At 44.4% G+C, this 25540-nt stretch overlaps 1 protein-coding gene across 1 annotated transcript in view; it reads left to right on the forward strand.

Annotated features, from left to right (window-relative positions):
- Positions 1-23932, forward strand: part of LOC141172741 (indolethylamine N-methyltransferase-like) — a 98212-nt gene extending 74280 nt beyond the window's left edge. The window contains exons 5-6 of the mRNA XM_073657212.1: positions 21677-21884; positions 23088-23932. Of these exons, the coding sequence (XP_073513313.1) occupies positions 21677-21884; positions 23088-23511 (632 nt within the window). The 3' untranslated portion in view covers positions 23512-23932. The remainder of the gene's footprint in view (positions 1-21676; positions 21885-23087) is intronic.
- The last annotated feature ends 1608 nt before the right edge of the window (positions 23933-25540 follow it).

The following is a 25540-nucleotide window of genomic DNA, read 5'->3' on the forward strand; positions in this document are numbered from 1 at the left end:
GCGGTGAAACCTGACGGCCAGCCCCCCTCTCCCAATACTGGTGCCTGTCCGCTGGTGGGTCGAGCGAGCCCCCCTGTGGTGGAGGCAGCTCTAAGCTTTTTAATTTAAATTGTCTCTCTAATTTGAATGAATACACTTTAAATCCATTTACAAGGATCTATTGGAGGGCAAGTCTCATGCCAGCAGCCGCGTAATTCCAGCTCCAGTAGCGTCCACTAAAGCTGCTGCAGTTAAAAAGCTTTAATAAGGATCGAGCTCTGCTGTCCACCACAAGGCATCCTACTGCCAGTCCCAGCCCCTATGCCTTGGGGTGCCTCCTGATGCTCTTCACTGAGTATCCCGTGGTCCCGAAGCATTTCCTTTGAAAAAATTAAGTGTCCAAACTACAGGTGGTGTAGCTTGCTTAACAGCCGGGATAATCCGCTGACTAGCAGACACTGCTACTAGGCACAAAGTATTTCCTGGGCTAGATGCAGTTAAAAATTTGTAATTAGATACTCTCGTTGGATGCTGAGAAAGCATTCCATAGAGTCTCCTGGCACGCCATATATGATTCTCTTAAAAAGCTTGGGGTAGGGGTCTAGGGGACCCTTTTAAAGCCAAAATCACGGCCCTGTATCGCAATACGTCACCTAGGCTGAAGATAAATGGAACTGTAGCACCCTGAGGGCTCGGTTGCTACAGAGGTATTGCACCTCACCCAGAGGTGTGATATCTCACTCTCAGGTAAGGATGTAGTGTGGATCTGGACCCGACACCTGCATGCATTACACCACATTGCCATGGGGCAGGGTGACCAATATGCCCCTGAGATGGGCACGACAGTCCCTGTCCCTGGCTGGAGTGGGGGGAGGGAACACTGAGGAAGGGGAACCCTGTAGTGCAGGAGCAGGGAGGAAGCAGTTCCTGGGTGCATTGAGAAGGGAGTATAAAAGGTGGGCACCATCTTAGTTCAGTGCAGAGAAGTCTGAGCAGAAGTGGCAGGGAGCAGGGGCTCTGCATGAGCTATGCTCCGGAGGCGGGCCTAGTAACAGAGGCCCAGGCCTGGAAGAGGGAGAAGGAAGGAAGAGGAGCGGAGAAGGCTCCAGGAACGAGGAACGAAGGGATCCCAGGGGTGCGGACGGGCGAGTCGCCACCGCACGCCCGAATCCACCTGCGTGGAGGGTCAGGCCGAAACTAGTGGAGGCAGGAAACGACCCTCAGCTAGAAACAGGAGGCTGTGACATTTTATGTGGCGCAGCTCCTCGCTACACCCGCTAGGAAGGCACCACATAGGGTCAGGGAAACTGGCGCCAAGTTTACCAAGAGGAGGCCCGAGGCAGCCGGACAGAAGGGTTGGTAAGAAAGGCCAGACAAAGGACACACAAAGGGGGTCCTGTGAAGAGCTCCAAAGTTATCTGGGAGTTGTCTGAGCCCCTCACCTGGTGAGCACAGTACGACGTGGGCAGCCGTTACCTGCAGAAGTGGTCTGGATAATTAGAACTGTGAGTAAAGGCCCTGGACTGCATCACTGTCTCCGTGTCGTTACTGCTGCTGCCCTGCACCATCACCCCCATCCTCCGCATACACTGCCCTGAGGCTATACTCCTCCCGTGGGGAGTTATGCTACGCTCTGCTGCACCCACAACACCAGCCTCAGCAGTCTGCCCTGGAGCGGCGGTTCACTCTGACCGCAATTCACGGGTGGCGTAGTCGGACATTTAAACATCAAAACCACATAAATAGTTCCGCCACTGGTTTGACCGCCCTGAGCCACGGAACCGGGTCGCCGCCACGGTGACTACAACCACCAGCATCCACCAAAAAGGGTCCGGCTCCGGGTGTCCCAAGGCCCAGGGGGCGCGTCAGAACATTTTCATCACCTTTCACAATCACCAATGGGACAAGGCAGGGATGTTCTCTGTCCCCTCTCTTATACATCCTAGTGACGGAGCACCTGCTCTCATCAATTCGCCATAACCCCAATATTAGGTGGATTGAGGTGGGAGGCACCGAGTACAAGTGCTCTCTATTTGCTGATGATGTCCTAGTATATATCACTCAATCACATATATCCATCCATGCTGTTATGGCTGAAATAGATCACTTTGTTACATGGTCAAATTTTAAAATCAATGCAGCGAAGTCTGAGGCCCTCAATGTCTCCCTCCCCAAATCCATATAGGATTCCATCCAGTCCAACTTTCCCTTTGCCTGGCCCTCACAGGGTATCAAATACTTAGGAATTCCTATTCATAGAGACCTCTCCCATCTATGTTATCTTAATTTTGGGCCCTTTATTGAACAACTCCATACAGACCACGGTTGGCAAGTTAGAACTGTAAGATTCACTACGTGAACCACTGGTGTTTTGTGGAAAAGCACATGTACACTGTGTTCCAAATTATTATGCAAAAAGTGTTTAGGAGTGATAAGGGAAGAATTTGTTTATTTGTCAGTTAAACTCATTGATGGTGATGTGTGTCAGGGCTCTTTATATCACTGTAAGCAATTGCAGACACCTGTGCTAATTAGTTTGGCAGGTGTGTCCAATGAAAGGCAAGACTACTTAAGAAGGCTGTCTCACATTATTAAGCAGCCTACATTTTCTGCCAAAATGGGAAAGAAAAAGGATGTGTCGGCTGCTGAGAAGCAACAAATTGTGGAGTGTTTAGGTGAAGGCATGACTACAATCAACATTGTGCGATGATCAGGATGAAGTGTCTTGGCAATCAAGAAGTATGTAGCTGATTCTCAGTACACACGTGTGCGTGCTGATAAGGGCAAATTGAGGACTCTTTCCTACAGGCAATTACGTCAGGTTGAAAGAGCAGCGGCAAAAAAGCCTTGTCATAGCAGCAGACAAGTTTTTGAAGCTGCTGGTGCCTCCAACGTCCCCCGAACAAAAAGATGCAGGGTCCTTCAGAGGTTTGCAGCTGTGCATACGCCATCCTGTCGACCTCCTCTATCCACTTCACACAAGCAGAAACGGCTCCAGTGGGCCAAACATTACATGAAGACTGATTTCAAAACTGTTTTGTTCACGGATGAGTGCCGAGCAGTGCTCGATGGTCCAGATGGATGGAGTGGAGGATGGCTGGTTGATGGACACCCCACGCAAACACGGCTACAGCTCCAACAAGGAGGAGGTGGAGTAATGTTTTGGGCTGGAATCATGGGGAGAGAGATTGTCGGCCCCTTTAGGATCCCTGAAGGCGCTAAAGATGAACTCCATAATGTATGTGGATTTTCTCAAACAGCACTTCCTGCCATGGTTCAAGAAGAAGAACCGTGTATTTCACAGCAAGATCATTTTTTTGCATGATAATGCACCATCTCATGCTGCACATAAAACATCTGCATCTCTGGCTGATATGGGCATAAAAGGGGACAAACTTAGGGTGTGATCCCCATGCTCCCCTGACCTCTACCCCATTCAGAACCTCTGGAGCATCATTAAAAGGAGTGTCTATGATGGCGGGAGGCAGTTCACATCTAAGCAACAGCTCTGGGAGGGTATTCTGTCCTCATGCAAAACAATTGAAGCAGAAACCATCCAAAACCTGACAAATTCAATGGACGAGAGAGTTCAGAAGCTCCTTTCGAACAAGGGGTCCTATGTGAAAATGTAACATCACCTAGAATAAAGTTTTGAGTTGAAAACTGTTTGATTTCAGTTTCTAACAACCTGCTAATGCTTATAATTTCAAAAATGACCATTTTTTTGGTCTTTATTAAAATGAAAAGGTTGATCGAAAAGTTTGGGGGATCTAAGAGTGTGGCAACCCAGTAGTCATGATTACTTCGAATTCTGACAATATGAGGGTCATGCTGCAGGTAGTGCAGCAAGAAGGCACTTATGTGTCTTGCGCATCTCGGAGCCCCAAAATTTTTTTCCAGGCTAGATGCAGCTAAAAATTATTATTAATTTTAAATCTGGTGAAGCTTTAGTATAGATGGCCTAATAGGATCTGCTACAAAGCCCAAATTATTTTCCAGTCAAGATACAGATAAACATGATTAGTAATTTTAAATCTGGTGGAGCTTATTATAGATGGCCTAATAGAATCAGTGCTGCACACTGCTACAAAGCCCAAATTATTTTCCAGCCAAGATACAGATAAACATGATTAGTAATTTGAAAGCTTAAAACGGTTGGTAGGGTGATTTTAACCAATCATCAAGCTTTTACTCTCCCCAGGATGACACAGGGGTAGAAAAGTCGTTTCGGATCCATGATTTGTTCATCTTTATGAACGTGAGTCTGTCTACATTATCAGTGGAGAGCCGCGTGCGCTTATCTGTCAGCACACCACCAGCAGCGCTGAACACACGTTCAGACAGAACGCTGGCTGCGGGGCATGACAAGATCTCCAAGGCGTAAGTGGCTAGCTCCGGCCATTTATCCAGATTGGAAGCCCAAAAAGAGCAAGGGTCCAGTGACACAGTCATGGCTTCAATGTTTACTTGGAGATACTCCTGTACCATCGTCTCTAGGCGTTGACTATGTGTCAGACTTCTTGTCTCCTGTGGCCTTGCAAAGGATGGGCTAAAAAAGTGGTGAAATGATTCCGCAAAATTGATGTTACCAGCAGATACTGTGGTTCTGTTATGGTTTGAGTGCTGAACACTTGACGGTCCCACGGTTGGCAAGTTGGAACTGTGAGATTCACTACGTGCACCACTGTTATTTTGTGGAAAAGCACATGTAAGATTCTGCAACAGTCTCTGCTGATACTCCTGCATGCGTGCATCCCTTTCTATGGCAGGAATAATTTCTGCAAATTTACTTTTGTACCGGGGATCTAACAGTGTGGCAACCCAGTAGTCAGGATTATTTCTAATTCTCACAATTCGAGGGTCATGTTGCAGGTAGTGCACCAAGAAGGCACTCATGTGTGTTGCGCATCCTGGAGCACCAAGTCCCTGTTGTGTTGGTGGCGAGGTAACAATCATGCTTCCTTCCTCTGTCCTCTCCCCCCAACCTCGCACAACAGAAATGTGATCAAGGTCTCCCTCATCTGATGAGTCTTCCATCAGTTCGTCCTCCACTTCTTCCTGGGCTCCTGCACCTTCCTCACTAGTTTGGATGCTACCATGCGCCCTGGTAAAACCATCTCCCCCACCCTCACATGCCTGCCGCCTTGGTGCTGCCGACCGTCTGGACCTTGCAGATGTTAGCCCTTCCGCATACAACTCCTCCTCCTCTACTTCCTCCACCTCCTCTTGTGCCACCACCTGACTCCGAATTCTGTTTAACATGTGCTCCAGCATGTAAATCACCGGAATAGTCATGCTGATAATGGCATCGTCAGCACTAAACATCTTCGTCGCCATTTCAAAACTGTGCAGAAGGGTGCATAGGTCCCTGATCTGAGACCACTCCTCCAGCGTGATTTGCCCCACCTCTGGATCTCGTTGGCCCAGGCTATACGTCAGAACGTATTGCACCAGGGCTTGTCGGTGCTGCCACAGTCGCTGCAACATGTGCAGAGTTGAATTCCACCGGGTAGGCACATCGCATTTTAGCCGGTGAAGTGGCAGGCCCAACGACTTCTGTAGAGATGTAAGTCGCTGAGCTGCGGGATGCGAACGGCGGAAGTGAGCACACAGCGACCGTGCCCTCTGCAGAAGGCCATCTAGTCTGGGATAGTGGGCTAAAAATTGCTGGACAACCAGGTTCAACACGTGAGCCATACAAGGCACGTGTGTGACATTGCCCCGGCGAAGGGCCGCACCCAGGTTTGCAGCATTGTCGCACATGGCATTCCCTGGTTTCAGGTCCAGTGGAGACAACCATTCATGAAATTGGTTCTCCAGAGCTGACCACAACTCCTCAGCTGTGTGACTCATATTTCCCAGACATTTCAATGTAAAAACCGCCTGATGACGTTGAGCCCTACTGCCAGCATAGTAAGGAGGTGTGCAGGATCCCTTCTGCGCAGTTAGAAAGCTTGTGGCATGACCAGACAGGCTTTGGGTGCAGGTGGAAGACCAAGAGGAGGTTGAGGAGGCAGAAGCAGTGGAGGAACTTTGACATAAATAGGATTGACGCACAACTCGTGGGGACGGCAAGACTTGGACAGCAGCCCCTTGTCCTGCTGTCACCATAGTTACCCAGTTCCCAGTCAGCGACATGTAACGCCCCTGTCCATGCCTACTCGTCCAAGTGTCTGTGGTGAAATGCACCCTGTCACACACAGAGTTTCTCAAAGAAGCGGTGATGTTGTGTGCGACATGCTGGTGGAGCGCAGGCACACCTTTCTTTGTGATGTAGTGCCGACTGGGCATCTGGTACTGGGGCACTGCGACGGACATAAGGTCTCGAAAATCCTCTGTGTCCACCAGGCGGAAAGGCAGCATTTCTGTAGCCAAGAGCTTGCATATGGTGAAATTCAACCTCTTAGCTTTCTCATGGCTAGGAGGAAATGGTCTTTTACTTGTCCACATCTGAGGGACCGAGGGCTGGCTATTGTGCTTAGACGGGGTTGATAAGGGTGTCCCCGGCAAACTGCCGGTCTGTGAGGAAGATGCAGGCGGACATGTTAGGTTGCCTTGATCCAAAGGTGGTGCTATCGATGTCGGACAGCGCTCAACACCAGCTGGTGTTACCACCTCCAAAGAAAATGATGACCTGCCAATCACGCTGGCTATTGCGGGTAAAGAGGTGGCAGGTCTGCGCCCCAAAACAGGTGTGACTGCTGTCCCCCCAGTCACAGAGGATGAAGAGGCCGCGGATGCACAAGATATGGCAGACGGTGGTTGGCCCGGCCGGCTAGGCCGCATTGTAGCACACTGAGCTTCCCACTGCAACTTATGCTTCATGTCCATGTGCCGGTTCATGCATGAAGTACTCAAACTATGTATTTTTTGGCCTCTACTTAGCTTTTGCTGACAAATGTTACAGATAACACGAGTTGGGTCATCTTTATCGATCTGATAAAATGCCCAGGCTATGCAAGGCTTAGCACCCATGCGACCTGAAGTGCCACCACGACTTGTGGTGAGAGGCAGAGTTGTGTTTGAGGATGCAGTTGTTGACGTGCTTCCAGTACTACGTCTCTGTCCAGGAAGGCGCAACCTGACCTCGTCGTCACTAGCATCTTCCTCCACCTCCTCTGCTGACCTCATCTCTTGGCTGACTGTGGGTTGACAGTAAGTGGGATCTCCAACCTTATCATCATCACCCTGTGCGTTATCACACCCGTCGTCCTCAGAGCCAACCTGTTCCTGCCCTGACAAAAAACTAAAGTTGTCGCTCCAATCAGGTATTTGAGTCTTATCATCGTCTTCCTCATTGTCTTCACCAACAGGAGTTACAGTTTGGGAATGAGGGTCTACATTATGGTCAGAACCTTCTGCGTCTGGTCCTGGATCCGACTCATAAAGATTCTGGGCATCAGTGCAGATCATTTCCTCGTCTGGATTCACAGAAGCGCTGGAGTCGACCTCTGATTCCCAGGCTATAGTATGAGTAAACAGCTCTGCAGACTCAACCATCTGTTCTACCTCATACTCAGACGGGCAGCTGGAGATTTGGGAGCTGTGAGGAAGCAAGTGCGATTGGGGTGACACCTTTGAGGACTGGAGTATTTGTGATGTTGAAGTTGATGTGGAGGAGAGCCCACTTAAAGGAGCACTTGATATCCATTGAAGCACCTGCTGTTTTTGTGCCTCATCTGGAATTTGTAGCGATTGGCGTGGCCGTAAGAAAGGGATCTTATCACATTGTCCGCTAAAAGAAGTAGACATTTTAGTTTGGCTGGAAGATGGTCTTTCTTCTGCAGATGTTACTGTTGCTTTAACACCTACCCCACGGACACAACCTTTTTTCCCCTTCCCAACACGCCTATTCCCCTTTCCACCAGCAGCAGGCCTTTTTCCACTCATTTTGGTGGTTAACTAATTCACAACTCTGGAGTTGTTTGCACAAAAAAACAATGGATGGGAACCGAGCAGAGCTGTGTGGCCAAACTGTGGTATTAGGCCAAAACTATTGGCTGGGTTAGATGCAGAAAAAAATTATATTCAATTTGCAACCTGATGGAGGTCAGTATAGATGGACTAATAGAACAAGTTCCACACACAGCTAGAAGCCCAAATATTTTTTCAGAGGTAGATGCAGAAAAAAATTTTATTCAGTTTGCATCCTGATGGAGGTCTGTATAGATGGATTAATAGAACAAGTCCCACACACAGCTACAAGCCCAATATTTTTTCAGAGGTAGATGCAGAAAAAATATATATTCAGTTTGCAACCTGATGGAGGTCAGTATAGATGGACTAATAGAGAAAGTCCCACACACTGCTGGAAGGCTAAATATTTTTTCAGAGCTAGATGCAGACAAAAAATTATTTTGAATTTGCAACCTGATGGAGGTCAGTATATGTGGACTAATAGCACAAGTCCCACACACTGCTAGTAGGCCAAATATTTTTTCAGAGCTAGATGCAGAAAAAAATTATATTCAGTTTGAAATCCTGATGGAGGTCTGTATAGATGGATTAATAGAACAAGTCCCACACACAGCTAGAAGCCCAAATATTTTTTCAGAGGTAGAGGCAGATAAAAATTATTTTTAATTTGCAACCTGATGGAGGTCAGTATAGATGGACTAATAGAGAAAGTCCCACACACTGCTAGAAATCCAAATATTTTTTCAGAGCTAGATGCAGATAAAAATTATTTTTAATTTGCAACCTGATGGAGGTCAGTATAGATGGACTAATAGATCAAGTCCCACACACAGCTAGAAGCCCAAATATTTTTTCAGAGGTACTGTAGATGCAGATAAAAATTATTTTTAATTTGCAACCTGATGGAGGTCAGTATAGATGGACTAATAGAGAAAGTCCCACACACTGCTAGAAGGCCAAATATTTTTTCAGAGCTAGATGCAGATAAAAATTATATTCAATTTGCAACCTGATGGAGGTCAGTATAGATGGACTAATAGAGAAAGTCCCACACACTGCTAGAAGGCCAAATATTTTTTCAGAGCTAGATGCAGATAAAAGTTATATTCAATTTGCAACCTGATGGAGGTCAGTATAGATGGACTAATAGAACAAGTCCCACACACAGCTAGAAGCCCAAATATTTTTTCAGAGGTACTGTAGATGCAGATAAAAATTATTTTTAATTTGCAACCTGATGGAGGTCAGTATAGATGGACTAATACAACAAGTCCCACACAGAGCTAGAAGCCCAATATTTTTTCAGAGATAGATGCAGAAAAAAATATATTCAGTTTGCAACCTGATGGAGGTCAGTATAGATGGAGTAATAGAACAAGTCCCACACACAGCTAGAAGGCCAAATATTTTTTCAGAGCTAGATGCAGATAAAAATTATATTCAAATTGCAACCTGATGGAGGTCAGTATAGATGGACTAATAGAGAAAGTCCCACACACTGCTAGAAGGCCAAATATTTTTTCAGAGCTAGATGCAGATAAAAATTATATTCAATTTGCAACCTGATGGAGGTCAGTATAGATGGACTAATAGAACAAGTCCCACACACAGCTAGAAGCCCAAATATTTTTTCAGAGGTACTGTAGATGCAGATAAAAATTATTTTTAATTTGCAACCTGATGGAGGTCAGTATAGATGAACTAATAGAGAATGTCCCACACACTGCTAGAAGGCCAAATATTTTTCAGAGCTAGATGCAGAAAAAAATTATATTCAGTTTGCAACCTGATGAAGGTCAGTATAGATGGACTAATAGAGAAAGTCCCACACACTGCTAGAAGGCCACATATTTTTTCAGAGGTAGATGCAGAAAAAAATATATTCAGTTTGCAACCTGATGGAGGTCTGTATAGATGGATTAATAGAACAAGTCCCACACACAGCTAGAAGCCCAATATTTTTTCAGAGGTAGATGCAGAAAGAAATATATTCAGTTTGCAACCTGATGGAGGTCAGTATAGATGGACTAATACAACAAGTCCCACACACAGCTAGAAGCCCAATATTTTTTCAGAGGTAGATGCAGAAAAAAATATATTCAGTTTGCAACCTGATGGAGGTCTGTATAGATGGATTAATAGAACAAGTCCCACACACAGCTAGAAGCCCAATATTTTTTCAGAGGTAGATGCAGAAAGAAATATATTCAGTTTGCAACCTGATGGAGGTCAGTATAGATGGACTAATACAACAAGTCCCACACACAGCTAGAAGCCCAATATTTTATCAGAGGTAGATGCAGAAAAAAATATATTCAGTTTGCAACCTGATGGAGGTCTGTATAGATGGATTAATAGAACAAGTCCCACACACAGCTAGAAGCCCAATATTTTTTCGGAGGTAGATGCAGAAAAAAATATATTCAGTTTGCAACCTGATGGAGGTCAGTATAGATGGACTAATACAAGTCCCACACACTGCTAGAAGCCCAATATTTTTTCAGAGCTAGATGCAGAAAAAAATTATATTCAATTTGCAACCTGATGGAGGTCAGTATAGATGGACTAATAGAATGATGCTATGCCCAAAAGATTTTACTTCACTAGGTGCAGTAAAAAAATTGGTATTCTATACACAGGTGGTATATCTTGCAACACAGATAGGCTACTCCACTGACTAACACACTCTGCAATAGGCCAAAAAGGATTAGCTTTGCTAGATTCAGCCAAATGCTGTGAAAAAAACTTGCACAGCACTGGCACAGACCTGCCTGGCAAAAGCTGATAGGAACTGATGTAACCTAGTCCTGAAAAGGACTCCAATTACAATTAGTCTTTACTCCCACAATCTATCTATTTAAGAGCACAGACCTGCCTGATAAAAGTCGTAGGAAATGCTGTAACCTAGTCCTTAAAAGGACTGCAATCACAACTATTCCCTACTCCCAAGCTATCTGTAGATTTGAGCGAAAATTGGCTTGAAATTAACAAGGTATAGCGCACACAGCAACAGCGGTGCCGTCTAACACGCAGCTGCAGCAGTGAGAAAATGGTGGCGACGGGGAAAATGGCTTGGTCTTATAGGGCAAGGACATGTGACATACACTGCCAATGACACATGCCCTTGCTTGTGTGAAAAAAAGCACTTCGCTCCGTGTGTGCGCTGCTGATAGGCTGACAGATTGCACCTCCCCACTGTAAATGCGGGAAAGAGAAAAAAAAAATGGAGATCTTCATTGTTCCTGCAGAGATCCATCCCCTGCCCCTCCCCTCACCCCGCTGTACACTCAAACCGCGTATTAACATTAATTTTCATCATTACTGAGAAAAAATCCAGTTATGATTTTGGTGCACGAACAGTTATCGAACATAACCTCGAACAGCCGAATTTTTCTCAAATTGTTCGTGTTCGCCGAACGGCTCGAACACCGCCCAAAACAGCTCGAATTTGAGATTGGCGAACAGTTCGAGTAGAACAACGCTCATCTCTAGTTATCGGTGTACTCAAGAGAAATTGCACAACAAATTGTATAGTTTATTTTCTTGTGTTACCCTTGTAAAAATTAAAAACTTGGGCTGAAGCAACATTTTTGGGGGGAAAATGTATTTTTCCATTTTCAGAACTCAACATTATTAAATTCTGTGAAGCACCTGTGGGTTTAAGGTGCTCACTACACCTCTAGATAAGTTACTTGAGGGGTGTAGTCTGCAACATGTGATCACTTGTGGGGGGTTTCCTCTGTTTAGGCACATCATGGTCTCTGCAAACGTGACATGGCTTCCCCTATCTATCCAGTTATTTTTGCACTCCAAAAGTCAATTGGCGCTCCTTCCCTTCAGAGACAGTAGATTTCCACCACATATGGGGTATCGGTGTACTCAGAAGAAATTGCACAACAAATTGCATGGTTCCTTTTATTCTGTTACCCTTGTAAAAAATATAAATGCATATATTCTGGGAATCACAGAAGGAAGATGAGGATGAAGAACTGCATTTATTAAAGCTTTGAAGTTAAGCCAAAGTAGGCAGAGGGTGAAGTTCCCCAACAGGAATAGGTACCTGGAACACTCCTGACATTCAGGACATTTTAGGGACCATGGAAAATAACATAACGCACCCTGATGTAAGTAATGTGTGCTCAAAGGATGTTCCGAATATCATATTAAGCTAAACCATTGAGGGAGGTCTAAAAATGTGTAAGTTATTCACCTTAACTTCTGGGAGGATGTATGGACTTTCCAAAAAGGCATCTGCAGATGTCTATCCCCAGAGTGGTCTTCATCACCAAGCCTAATCCTGGCCCTTGTCCTCAAAGATGAAAAAAGGTAAATTTTAGCATGAATTCTCCAATATGATTTTTGTTGTCCATTTGTGCCAATGTAAGAAGATTTAACTGCTTGACAAATATTGTAGCTGTTCAGTATTTGATGTACCAATTCTGCTTGCCCATTGCCCATTCAGCAGCAGATCTTTGCAGTATGTATTCTCTCCTGTTGCATTTATATAACATTTGTCAAAAAGAAGTGACAGCACAGCAACCCAATACTGGCCACTGATGGGCTGCGGGTGTTTTTATTTTACAAGGGGTAAACCTCTTTATAAAATGGTGTGTGCAGATAGTGGATAGTCTGTTTAGGAGTAGAGATGAGCGTTGTTCGACTCGAACTGTTCGCCAATCTCAAATTCGAGCTGTTTTGGGCGGTGTTCGAGCCGTTCGGCGAACAAGAACGATTTGAGAAAAATTCGGCTGTTAGAGGTTATGTTCGATAACTGTTCGTGCACCAAAATCATAACTGGATTTTTTCTCAGTAATGATGAAAATTAATGTTAATACGCAGTTTGAGTGTACAGCGGGGCGGGGGGAGGGGCAGGGGATGGATCTCTGCAGGAATAATGAAGATCTCCATTTTTTTTTCTCTTTCCCGCATTTACAGTGGGGAGGTGCAATCTGTCAGCCTATCAGCAGCGCACACACGGAGCGAAGTGCTTTTTTTCACACAAGCAAGGGCATGTGTCATTGGCAGTGTATGTCACATGTCCTTGCCCTATAAGACCAAGCCATTTTCCCCGTCGCCACCATTTTCTCACTGCTAGAGCTGCGTGTTAGACGGCACCGCTGTTGCTGTGTGCGCTATACCTTGTTAATTTCAAGCCAATTTTCGCACAAATCTACAGATAGCTTGGGAGTAGGGAATAGTTGTGATTGCAGTCCTTTTAAGGACTAGGTTACAGCATTTCCTACGACTTTTATCAGGCAGGTCTGTGCTCTTAAATAGATAGATTGTGGGAGTAAAGACTAATTGTAATTGCAGTCCTTTTCAGGACTAGGTTACATCAGTTCCTATCAGTTTTTGCCAGGCAGGTCTGTGCCAGTGCTGTGCAAGTTTTTTTCACAGCATTTGGCTGAATCTAGCAAAGCTAATCCTTTTTGGCCTATTGCAGAGTGTGTTAGTCAGTGAAGTAGCCTATCTGTGTTGCAAGATATACCACCTGTGCATAGAATACCAATTTTTTTACTGCACCTAGTGAAGAAAAATCTTTTGGGCATAGCATCATTCTATTAGTCCATCTATACTGATCTCCATCAGGTTGCAAATTGAATATAATTTTTTTCTGCATCTAGCTCTGAAAAAATATTTGGGCTTCTAGCAGTGTGTGGGACTTGTTCTATTAGTCCATCTATACTGACCTCCATCAGGTTGCAAACTGAATATCATTTTTTTCTGCATCTAGTTCTGAAAAAATATTTGGCCTTCTAGCAGTGTGTGGGACTTGTTCTATTAGTCCATCTATACTGACCTCCATCACATTGCACATTCAAAATGATTTTTTGTCTGCATCTAGCTCTGAAAAAATATTTGGCCTTCTAGCAGTGTGTGGGACTTTCTCTATTAGTCCATCTATACTGACCTGCATCAGGTTGCAAATTAAAAATAATTTATATCTGCATCTAGCTCTGAAAAAATATTTGGCCTTCTAGCAGTTTGTGGGACTTTCTCTATTAGTCCATCTATACTGACCTCCATCAGGTTGCAAATTAAAAATAATTTTTATCTGCATCTACCTCTGAAAAAATATTTGGCCTTCTAGCAGTGTGTGGGACTTGTTCTATTAGTCCATCTATACTGACCTCCATCAGGTTGCAAACTGAATATAATTTTTTTCTGCATCTAGCTCTGAAAAAATTTTTGGCCTTCTAGCAGTGTGTAGGACTTTCTCTATTAGTCCATCTATACTGACCTCCATCAGGTTGCAAATTAAAAATAATTTATATCTGCATCTAGCTCTGAAAAATTATTTGGCCTTCTAGCAGTGTGTGGGACTTTCTCTATTAGTCCATCTATACTGACCTCCATCAGGTTGCAAACTGAATATATTTTTTTTCTGCATCTAGCTCTGAAAAAATATTTGGCCTTCTAGCAGTGTGTGGGACTTTCTCTATTAGTCCATCTATACTGACCTCCATCAGGTTGCAAACTGAATATATTTTTTTTCTGCATCTAGCTCTGAAAAAATATTTGGCCTTCTAGCAGTGTGTGGGACTTTCTCTATTAGTCCATCTATACTGACCTCCATCAGGTTGCAAACTGAATATATTTTTTTTCTGCATCTACCTCTGAAAAAATATTTGGGCTTCTAGCTGTGTGTGGGACTTGTTCTATTAGTCCATCTATACTGACCTCCATCAGGTTGCAAACTGAATATAATTTTTTTCTGCATCTACCTCTGAAAAAATATTTGGGCTTCTAGCTGTGTGTGGGACTTGTTCTATTAGTCCATCTATACTGACCTCCATCAGGTTGCAAATTGAATATAATTTTTTTCTGCATCTAACCCAGCCAATAGTTTTGGCCTAATACCACAGTTTGGCCACTCAGCTCTGCTCGGTTCCCATCCATTGTTTTTTTGTGCAAACAACTCCAGAGTTGTGAATTAGTTAACCACCAAAATGAGTGGAAAAAGGCCTGCTGCTGGTGGAAAGGGGAATAGGCGTGTTGGGAAGGGGAAAAAAGGTTGTGTCCGTGGGGTAGGTGTTAAAGCAACAGTAACATCTGCAGAAGAAAGACCATCTTCCAGCCATACTAAAATGTCTACTTCTTTTAGCGGACAATGTGATAAGATCCCTTTCTTACGGCCACGCCAATCGCTACAAATTCCAGATGAGGCACAAAAACAGCAGGTGCTTCAACCGATATCAAGTGCTCCTTTAAGTGGGCTCTCCTCCACATCAACTTCAACATCACAAATACTCCAGTCCTCAAAGGTGTCACCCCAATCGCACTTGCTTCCTCACAGCTCCCAAATCTCCAGCTGCCCGTCTGAGTATGAGGTAGAACAGATGGTTGAGTCTGCAGAGCTGTTTACTCATACTATAGCCTGGGAATCAGAGGTCGACTCCAGCGCTTCTGTGAATCCAGACGAGGAAATGATCTGCACTGATGCCCAGAATCTTTATGAGTCGGATCCAGGACCAGACGCAGAAGGTTCTGACCATAATGTAGACCATCATTGCCAAACTGTAACTCCTGTTGGTGGAGACAATGAGGAAGACGATGATGAGACTCAAATACCTGATTGGAGCGACAACTTTAGTTTTTTGTCAGGGCAGGAACAGGTTGGCTCTGAGGACGACGGGTGTGATAACGCACAGGGTAATGATGATGAGGTTGGAGATCCCACTTACTGTCAACCCACAGTCAGCCAAGAGATGAGGTCAGCAGAGGAGGTGGAGGAGGATGCTAGTGACGACGAGGTCAGGTTGCGCCTTCCTGGACAGAGACGTAGTACTGGAAGCATGTCAACAACTGCATCCTCAAACACAACTCTGCCTCTCACCACAAGTCTTGGTTGCTCTTCAGGTCGCATGGGTGCTAAGCCTTGCATAGCCTGGGCATTTTATCAGATCGATAAAGATGACCCAACTCGTGTTATCTGTAACATTTGTCAGCAAAAGCTAAGTAGAGGCCAAAAAGTACATAGTTTGAGTACTTCATGCATGAACCGGCACATGGACATGAAGCATAAGTTGCAGTGGGAACCTCACTGTGCTAAAATGCGGCCTAGCCGGCCGGGCCAGCCACCGTCTGCCATATCTTGTGCATCCGCGGCCTCTTCATCCTCTGTGACTGGGGGGGACAGCAGTCACACCTGTTTTGGGGCGCAGACCTGCCACCTCTTTACCCGCAACAGCCAGAGTGATTGGCAGGTCATCATTTTCTTTGGAGGTGGTAACACCAGCTGGTGTTGAGCGCTGTCCGACATCGATAGCACCACCTTCGGATGAAGGCAACCTAACATGTCCGCCTGCATCTTCCTCACAGACCGGCAGTTTGCCGGGGACACCCTTATCAACCCCGTCTAAGCACAATAGCCAGCCCTCGGTCCCTCAGATGTGGACAAGTAAAAGACCATTTCCTCCTAGCCATGAGAAAGCTAAGAGGTTGAATTTCACCATATGCAAGCTCTTGGCTACAGAAATGCTGCCTTTCCTTCTAGTGGACACAGAAGATTTTCGAGACCTTATGTCCGTCGCAGTGCCCCAGTACCAGATGCCCAGTCGGCACTACTTCTCAAAGAAAGGTGTGCCTGCGCTCCACCAGCATGTCGCACACAACATCACCGCTTCTTTGAGAAACTCTGTGTGTGACAGGGTGCATTTCACCACAGACACTTGGACGAGTAGGCATGGACAGGAGCGTTACATGTCGCTGACTGGGCACTGCGTAACTATGGTGACAGCAGGACAAGGGGCTGCTGTCCAAGTCTTGCCGTCCCCACGAGTTGTGCGTCAATCCTCTTTATGTCAAAGTTCCTCCACTGTTTCTGCCTCCTCAACCTCCTCTCGGTCCTCCACCTGCACTCAAAGCCTGTCTGGTCATGCCACAAGCTTTCTAACTGCGCAGAAGGGATCCTGCACACCTCCTTACTATGCTGGCAGTAGGGCTCAACGTCATCAGGCGGTTTTTACATTGAAATGTCTGGGAAATGTGAGTCACACAGCTGAGGAGTTGTGGTCAGCTCTGGAGAACCAATTTCATGAATGGTTGTCTCCACTGGACCTGAAACCAGGGAAGGCCGTGTGCGACAATGCTGCAAACCTGGGTGCGGCCCTTCGCCGGGGCAATGTCACACACGTGCCTTGTATGGCTCACGTGTTGAACCTGGTTGTCCAGCAATTTTTAGTCCACTATCCCGGACTAGATGGCCTTCTGCAGAGGGCACGGTCGCTGTGTGCTCACTTCCGCCGTTCGCATCCCGCAGCTCAGCGACTTACATCTCTACAGAAATCGTTGGGCCTGCCACTTCACTGGCTAAAATGCGATGTGCCTACCCAGTGGAATTCAACTCTGCACATGTTGCAGCAACTGTGGCAGCACCGACAAGCCCTGGTGCAATACGTTCTGACGTATAGCCTGGGCCAACGAGATCCAGAGGTGGGGCAAATCACGCTGGAGGAGTGGTCTCAGGTCAGGGACCTATGCACCCTTCTGCACAGTTTTGAAATGGCGACGAAGATGTTTAGTGCTGACGATGCCATTATCAGCATGACTATTCCGGTGATTTACATGCTGGAGCACATGTTATACAGAAATCGGAGTCACTTGGTGGCACAAGAGGAGGTGGAGGAAGTAGAGGAGGAGGAGTTGTATGCGGAAGGGCTAACATCTGCAAGGTCCAGACTGTCGGCAGCACCAAGGTGGCAGGCATGTGAGGGTGGGGGAGATGGTTTTACCAGGGCGCATGGTAGCAGCCAAACTAGTGAGGAAGGTGCAGGAGCCCAGGAAGAAGTGGAGGACGAACTGATGGAAGACTCATCAGATGAGGGAGACCTTGATCACATTTCTGTTGTGCGAGGTTGGGGGGAGAGGACAGAGGAAGGAAGCATGATTGTTACCTCGCCACCAACACAACAGGGACTTGGTGCTCCTGGATGTGCAACACACATGAGTGCCTTCTTGCTGCACTACCTGCAACATGACCCTCGAATTGTGAGAATTAGAAATAATCCTGACTACTGGGTTGCCACACTGTTAGATCCCCGGTACGAAAGTAAATTTGCAGAAATTATTCCTGCCATAGAAAGGGATGCATGCATGCAGGAGTATCAGCAGAGACTGTTGCAGAATCTTACATGTGCTTTTCCACAAAACACCAGTGGTGCACGTAGTGAATCTCACAGTTCCAACTTGCCAACCGTGGGACCGTCGAGTGTTCAGCACTCAAACCGTAACAGAAACACAGTATCTGCTGGTAACATCAATTTTGCGGAATCATTTCACCACTTTTTTAGCCCATCCTTTGCAAGGCCACAGGAGACAAGAAGTCTGACACATAGCCAACGCCTAGAGACGATGGTACAGGAGTATCTCCAAGTAAACATTGAAGCCATGACTGTGTCACTGGACCCTTGCTCTTTTTGGGCTTCCAATCTGGATAAATGGCCGGAGCTAGCCACTTACGCCTTGGAGATCTTGTCATGCCCCGCAGCCAGCATTCTGTCTGAACGTGTGTTCAGCGCTGCTGGTGGTGTGCTGACAGATAAGCGCACGCGGCTCTCCATTGATAATGTAGACAGACTCACGTTCATAAAGATGAACAAATCATGGATCTGAAACGACTTTTCTACCCCTGTGTCATCCTGGGGAGAGTAAAAGCTTGATAATTGGTTAAAATCACCTCACCAACCGTTTTAAGCTTTCAAATTACTAATCATGTTTATCTGTATCTTGGCTGGAAAATAATTTGGGCTTTGTAGCCGTGTGCAGCACTGATTCTATTAGGCCATCTATAATAAGCTCCACCAGATTTAAAATTACTAATCATGTTTATCTGTATCTTGGCTGGAAAATAATTTGGGCTTTGTATTAGTGTGCAGCACTGATCCTATTAGGCCATCTATACTAAGCTCCACCAGATTTAAAATTAATAATAATTTTTAGCTGCATCTAGCCCGGAAAATAATTTTGGGGCTCCGAGATGCGCAAGACACATAAGTGCCTTCTTGCTGCACCACCTGCAACATGACCCTCATATTGTCAGAATTCGAAGTAATCATGACTACTGGGTTGCCACACTCTTAGATCCCCCAAACTTTTCGATCAACCTTTTCATTTTAATAAAGACCAAAAAAAAGGTCATTTTTGAAATTATAAGCATTAGCAGGTTATTAGAAACTGAAATCAAACAGTTTCCAACTCAAAACTTTATTCTAGGTAATGTTACATTTTCACATAGGACCCCTTGTTCGAAAGGAGCTTCTGAACTCTCTCGTCCATTGAATTTGTCAGGTTTTGGATGGTTTCTGCTTCAATTGTTTTGCATGAGGACAGAATACCCTCCCAGAGCTGTTGCTTAGATGTGAACTGCCTCCCGCCATCATAGACACTCCTTTTGATGATGCTCCAGAGGTTCTGAATGGGGTAGAGGTCAGGGGAGCATGGGGGTCACACCATAAGTTTGTCCCCTTTTATGCCCATATCAGCCAGAGATGCAAATGTTTTATGTGCAGCATGAGATGGTGCATTATCATGCATAAAAATGATCTTGCTGTGGAATACACGGTTCTTCTTCTTGAACCATGGCAGGAAGTGCTGTTTGAGAAAATCCACATACATTATGGAGTTCATCTTTACCCCTTCAGGGATCCTAAAGGGGCCGACAATCTCTCTCCCCATGATTCCAGCCCAAAACATTACTCCACCTCCTCCTTGTTGGCGCTGTAGCCATGTTTGCGTGGGGTGTCCATCAACCAGCCATCCTCCACTCCATCCATCTGGACCATCGAGCGCTGCACGGCATTCATCCGTGAACAAAACAGTTTTGAAATCAGTCTTCATGTAATGTTTGGCCCACTGGAACCGTTTCTGCTTGTGTGAAGTGGATAGAGGAGGTCGACAGGATGGCGTATGCACAGTTGCAAACCTCTGAAGGACCCTGCATCTTTTTGTTCGGGGGACGTTGGAGGCACCAGCAGCTTCAAAAACTTGTCTGCTGCTATGACAAGGCTTTTTTGCCGCTGCTCTTTTAACCTGACGTAATTGCCTGTAGGAAAGAGTCCTCAATTTGCCCTTATCAGCACGCACACGTGTGTACTGTGAATCAGCTACATACTTCTTGATTGCCAAGACACTTCATCCTGATCATCGCACAATGTTGATTGTAGTCATGCCTTCACCTAAACACTCCACAATTTGTTGCTTCTCAGCAGCCGACACATCCTTTTTCTTTCCCATTTTGGCAGAAAATGTAGGCTGCTTAATAATGTGAGACAGCCTTCTTAAGTAGTCTTGCCTTTCATTGGACACACCTGCCAAACTAATTAGCACATGTGTCTGCAATTGCTTACAGTGATATAAAGAGCCCTGATACACATTACCATCAATGAGTTTAACTGACAAACAAACAAATTCTTCCCTTATCACTCAAACACTTTTTGCATAATAATTTGGAACACAGTGTACATGTTCTTTTCCACAAAACACCAGTGGTTCACGTAGTGAGTCTTACAGTTCTAACTTGCCAACCGTAGTCTGTATGGAGTTGTTCAATAAAGGGCCCAAAATTAAGATAAAATAGATGGGAGAGGTCTCTATGAATAGGAATTCCTAAGTATTTGATACCCTGTGAGAGCCAGGCAAAGGGAAAGTTGGACTGGATGGAATCCTGTATGGATTTGGGGAGGGAGACATCGAGGGCCTCAGACTTCGCTGCATTGATTTTAAAATTTGACCATGTAACAAAGTGATCTATTTCAGCCATAACAGCATGGATGGATATATGTGATTGAGTGATATATACTAGGACATCATCAGCAAATAGAGAGCACTTGTACTCGGTGCCTCCCACCTCAATCCACCTAATATTGGGGTTATGGCGAATTGATGAGAGCAGGTGCTCCGTCACTAGGATGTATAAGAGAGGGGACAGAGGACATCCCTGCCTTGTCCCATTGGTGATTGTGAAAGGTGATGAAAATGTTCTGATGCACCCCCTGGGCCTTGGGACACCCGGAGCCGGACCCTTTTTGGTGGATGCTGGTGGTTGTAGTCTCCGTGGCGGCGACCCCGTTCCGTGGCTCAGGGCGGTCAAACCAGTGGCGGAACTATTTATGTGGTTTTGATGTTTAAATGTCCGACTACGCCACCCGTGGATTGCGGTCAGAGTGAACCGCCGCTGCAGGGCAAACCGCTGAGGCTGGTGTTGTGGGTGCAGCAGAGCGTAGCATAACTCCCCAGCGGACAAGCACCAGTATTGGGAGAGGGGGGCTGGCCGTCAGGGTTCACCGCGGCTCTGGCACAAACCCGGCGACACGGAGGTGGCACAGGCAGGAGCGGACTGAACGTGTCGGCTTCTCACTTTTTGGATTTTAGAAGGGCATGACATGCCTATATCTGTGTCTCCCCCTCCTTTTACTCCTCCACCTCTTTTCTTTTCGCATGACTATATGTACTTGTCACTTTTCCATGTGTTAGTTGTGTCTTCTGAGCAGTTTGTCAGCTTTTGGACACCTTTGAAGGGGTTTTCTATGTGTTTCTATGTGTTTTTGTTTGCCTGCCATTGGTTTTAACGGTGTTCGAAGGTGTTCGACGAACAGTTCGACGAACAGTTCAGCGAACACACGGGTGTTCGACGAACCGAACCGAACTCGAACACTACGGGGGTGGCTCAACACTATTTAGGAGATGTATAGTGGAAGTAGTGAATAAACTGTAGATAATGACGAATCATCACTTTTTCCTCTTGTATGCATATAACAATATTCAGACATTTTTTCTGTAGGTCACATTCAAGGAAATATTTTGATTGATCTCAGTGCTAGTTCCACAATTCATCACCTCTATGCAGCCTGTGAATTTTTCAAACACATCATCGTGCTGAAGGCCAATGACAGATGCATCATGGAGCTCAAAAGATGGGTGGATGAACGTACAGGAGCATTTGAGTGGGACCATTGTGCGAAACATCATGCAGACATAGAAGGAAAAAGGTGAAATATACTGTTCAAGAAAACATGTAGAATACTTCATATTTTCCACCAACCTTATTTTAAAATATTCTATTGCAAATTAAATTTCAGCTGTCAGTAAAAAGGTCTACTTCAGATCAAAATTGTTAATCATTGTGTTTTTGTGAAAGGACACAGCAAGGCTATGATCACATCACATTTGGGTCAGAGGTATAATCTGGAGAATCCCATTAGTACAGCCTTGCTTTTACCTCCATGAATGCCTCTGATTTTCCTTATATTTACATACTGTATATTACTCATTGATCATAATTTAGAGTATACCAATTGAAGGGATTCATGCTCTCAGGTCGGCATTAGAGTTCACACAGGCACCGGATTCTTGTGTCCAGACAATGTGAGGTTTATTGAACTCCATAAATTTATAAAGCTCTTTAAATGAAAATAGCCTTTTCCCAACACATATGAAATAGCAAAAATCACAGTTCTTTTTCCAATGAAAGCAAAGCAATAACAGGGTCTCACACAGATAACAATGGAGGTCCTGCTCACATTCATTGGTGACTCAGACATGGCTGAGCTAGTCTCAGTTCAGTCACACAAAATGGCTGTTGTCTATAGCAACCAGTGATACCTGCAGCTTGTTGCACACAACCTGTGCAGTCTCCTCTCAGAGAGATTCTGACTTGTCTCTCTGCAGGTCCAACACAGCCAACTCTACCAAGCTTCCCGAGCTGACTGCCCAACAAATGAACATGGGGCATAGATGTAGAAATACCTAGCCAAGTGCACGTAATCAGGACCTCCAGTACTAAGTTTTAACCCTGTCCTAACTTGCTTTTCTACATACCCTCCCCCTCTGACCAAAGCCAAGGATTGGGCACTATCTGTGCAGTTTTCCACTCTTTCATATGCAGTTAAAAAAAAATTGCTGAAAGAGATTATTACATTGTTTTGGATCCTATTGAGTGAATGCGGGCTTATGGATACTTTTAGTATATGTATACTACTGAAGCTCCCAGGGCATGCATCATACATAGCCATCCAAACATAGTGTGAATACAGCTTTCAAAACAAAAATGCAATGCATCAATCTTGGTTAAATTTAAGCTTTTTCCAAAAACTGAAAACCAATAGTCCAGTGCTAACCATTGGGCCCTAATGCTTTTCTATTCAAAAATTGCTGTGATGCAATCACATTCTTCATGTTTCCATTTATTTCAGTGACCAATTTGAGGACAAAGGTGAAAAAGTGAGAACAGCCCTTAGACATGTTGTGAAATGTGACTTCGAGAAAGAAAATATCGTAGAGCCGATAGATCTCCCACCAGCAGATTGCATCATCATTGGTTCGCTCCTAGAATTTTTAAGCAAAAATCAAGATGCATTCAAAAATTATCTTAGGAAGGTCACAAAGCTGCTGAAACCTGGAGGACACCTCATAATTTTGGGGGTTTTAGATGCAACATATGTTATAATTGGGAAAGATAAGTTCAATGTTCTCAATTATGATGAGGATTTTGCCAGGAAAGCTCTAATTGAAGAAGGTTTTGTTATTGATACCTGTAAGGTTAAGAAGAGAACGGCTGTGAGTGACCTCACTGATTATAAGGGCATGCTATTCATTACAGCTCATAAAGAGAAGTAGAAACTTATAGATGAGGTCTGTATGTCAAGAGTTTCTATGTATAGCTTTAAAGTTGAATAATCATAAAATACCTACACAAACCTATATATGTATAAAAATATAACTGCTTAGCCTTTAGTAAAAGAGGTGCTGTTTAGGATGTATTATAGGAGAAATATAATTTATATGATTAAAACACCAAAGCAGACAGGCAGGAATTTTGTTTACTGTACCAAAGATGTCGCATGTATTCAAAATTGCAAAATACAGATGAACATCCATGAGGGGCGTGGAAGCCTAATATTCTAAGGTCACATAAAGTAAAAGTCAAAAGATTGAGTAGTGCAATATGCGAGCTAACAGCTTGTACATTGATTTTAATTGCTGATGTGTTTTCCATCTGCTTTATACGAATAATGAAATATAGAGAATCATATCATAGTTGTTTGTTTTATTTACTAAAGCAAGATTTTTGTGCTTACTGGTAAAGTTTTCCAGAATTTGATTTATGAGTAATAATTATATTGAGTTGGATGTACCATGTGAAAGCAGACTGTTTTGCTCATGGAGGTGTAACAAGGGAAGAGACAGCATAATAATATTAATAATAATAATAATTATAATGATGATGATGAAGAAAAGAGAGTGGAATTGTCTTTTGGGGAGTAAATACAATAAAAATGCGTTGCCCTCTATAAGAGTTGCCACTTTATGTCCTTTTCTCTGGGACAGCAAGTTGGTCTGGTGAGATCTTCATTAAAGGAGATCAACAAATTTATATATATTTATTTTATTTGCTTATCTAGTATCTTTATTTTACACAGCACTTTACAATCTCAGTATGCATTTGGAGTGTGGAAGGAAACCTAGAGAACCAGGAGGAATCCCACACATACATAGGAAAGAACATACAAGCTCCTTGCAGATGCTGTCCTTGGTGGGACTTTAACTCAGGACTCCAGTAGCGCAATGCTACAGCACTAACCACTGTGCCAAGTATCACCATACCAAGTATCTCAGCCACACAAAGTCAATATCAACACAGTGCCTGAATAATATATACAGTTTTAAAGTAAGGAAGGGGTTAATGTCTTCAAGCCTGCCAAATATTACCCAATGTGGAAGCTTTCAGAGAATACTAGAACAAAGAACTGATGAAGGGCATGACTAAGCTGGGCGGACTAAGCAGTATCTTTTACTTATTATGCAGCTATTTTCTAATTTATGCAGAGAATGCGTATATTAATGAAGGTTATAAATTAATCGTTCTCTCAAACAAGGTTTGGAGATTGTTGGAAATCATAGCCTGTGCACTTTTCATTCTCAGTGGTCATAAACTAAATCCCAGAAACTTTTATGTTAAAGTTAGGGTTGCTCTAACAGTTTGGAGGCACTGCTGAGATCCACAAAACACCACGTGAATCTGAAAAAAAAGGACACTTTTTTTTTCTCCAGGAATCTGTCCTCTGTCAGTTTTGATAGGTTAGTACGGGGATTTGGAAAAAAAATCCCTTATATTATGCATGATTCAATTGTTATTAGTAGTGTTGAGCGAGTATGTTCTATTTACCCTTTCGCCGAGAATGCTCGGGCCGAGCTCCGAGTATTTACAGCTGCTCGGTGATATGTTTGAATCGCTCCCATGTGCATGATTTGCAACTGTTTGACAGCTTTATTACATGTGAGGAATGCCTATTTCTTACACATTCCTCACATGTAATAAAGCTGTCAAACAGTTGCAAATCATGCACACGGGAGCGATTCAAACATATCATAGAGCAGCTGTAAATACTTGGAGCTCGGCCCGAGCATACTCGGACAGAACATTCTCGCTCAACCCTAGTTATTAGGCATGTGAATGAGTAAGTGATTTAGGGAAGTTAAATTCATGACTTTTATATTTCCCCTTGGTCAGGAGAATGTTAAATGTTTAGACAGTCCTTTGTCTTGTCCTCAGTATGTGTGTGTTCCTGTTAGTGGCATGCTATCCTCTGTACAAACACAATAGATAACTTATTTGCAGTCATAGAGGATATCAGAAGCCAGGAAA

The sequence above is a fragment of the Phyllobates terribilis genome, unplaced genomic scaffold (assembly GCF_046119375.1).
Source record: "Phyllobates terribilis strain yellow unplaced genomic scaffold, ASM4611937v1 Scaffold_12__6_contigs__length_324123572, whole genome shotgun sequence".
Lineage (NCBI taxonomy): Eukaryota > Metazoa > Chordata > Amphibia > Anura > Dendrobatidae > Phyllobates > Phyllobates terribilis.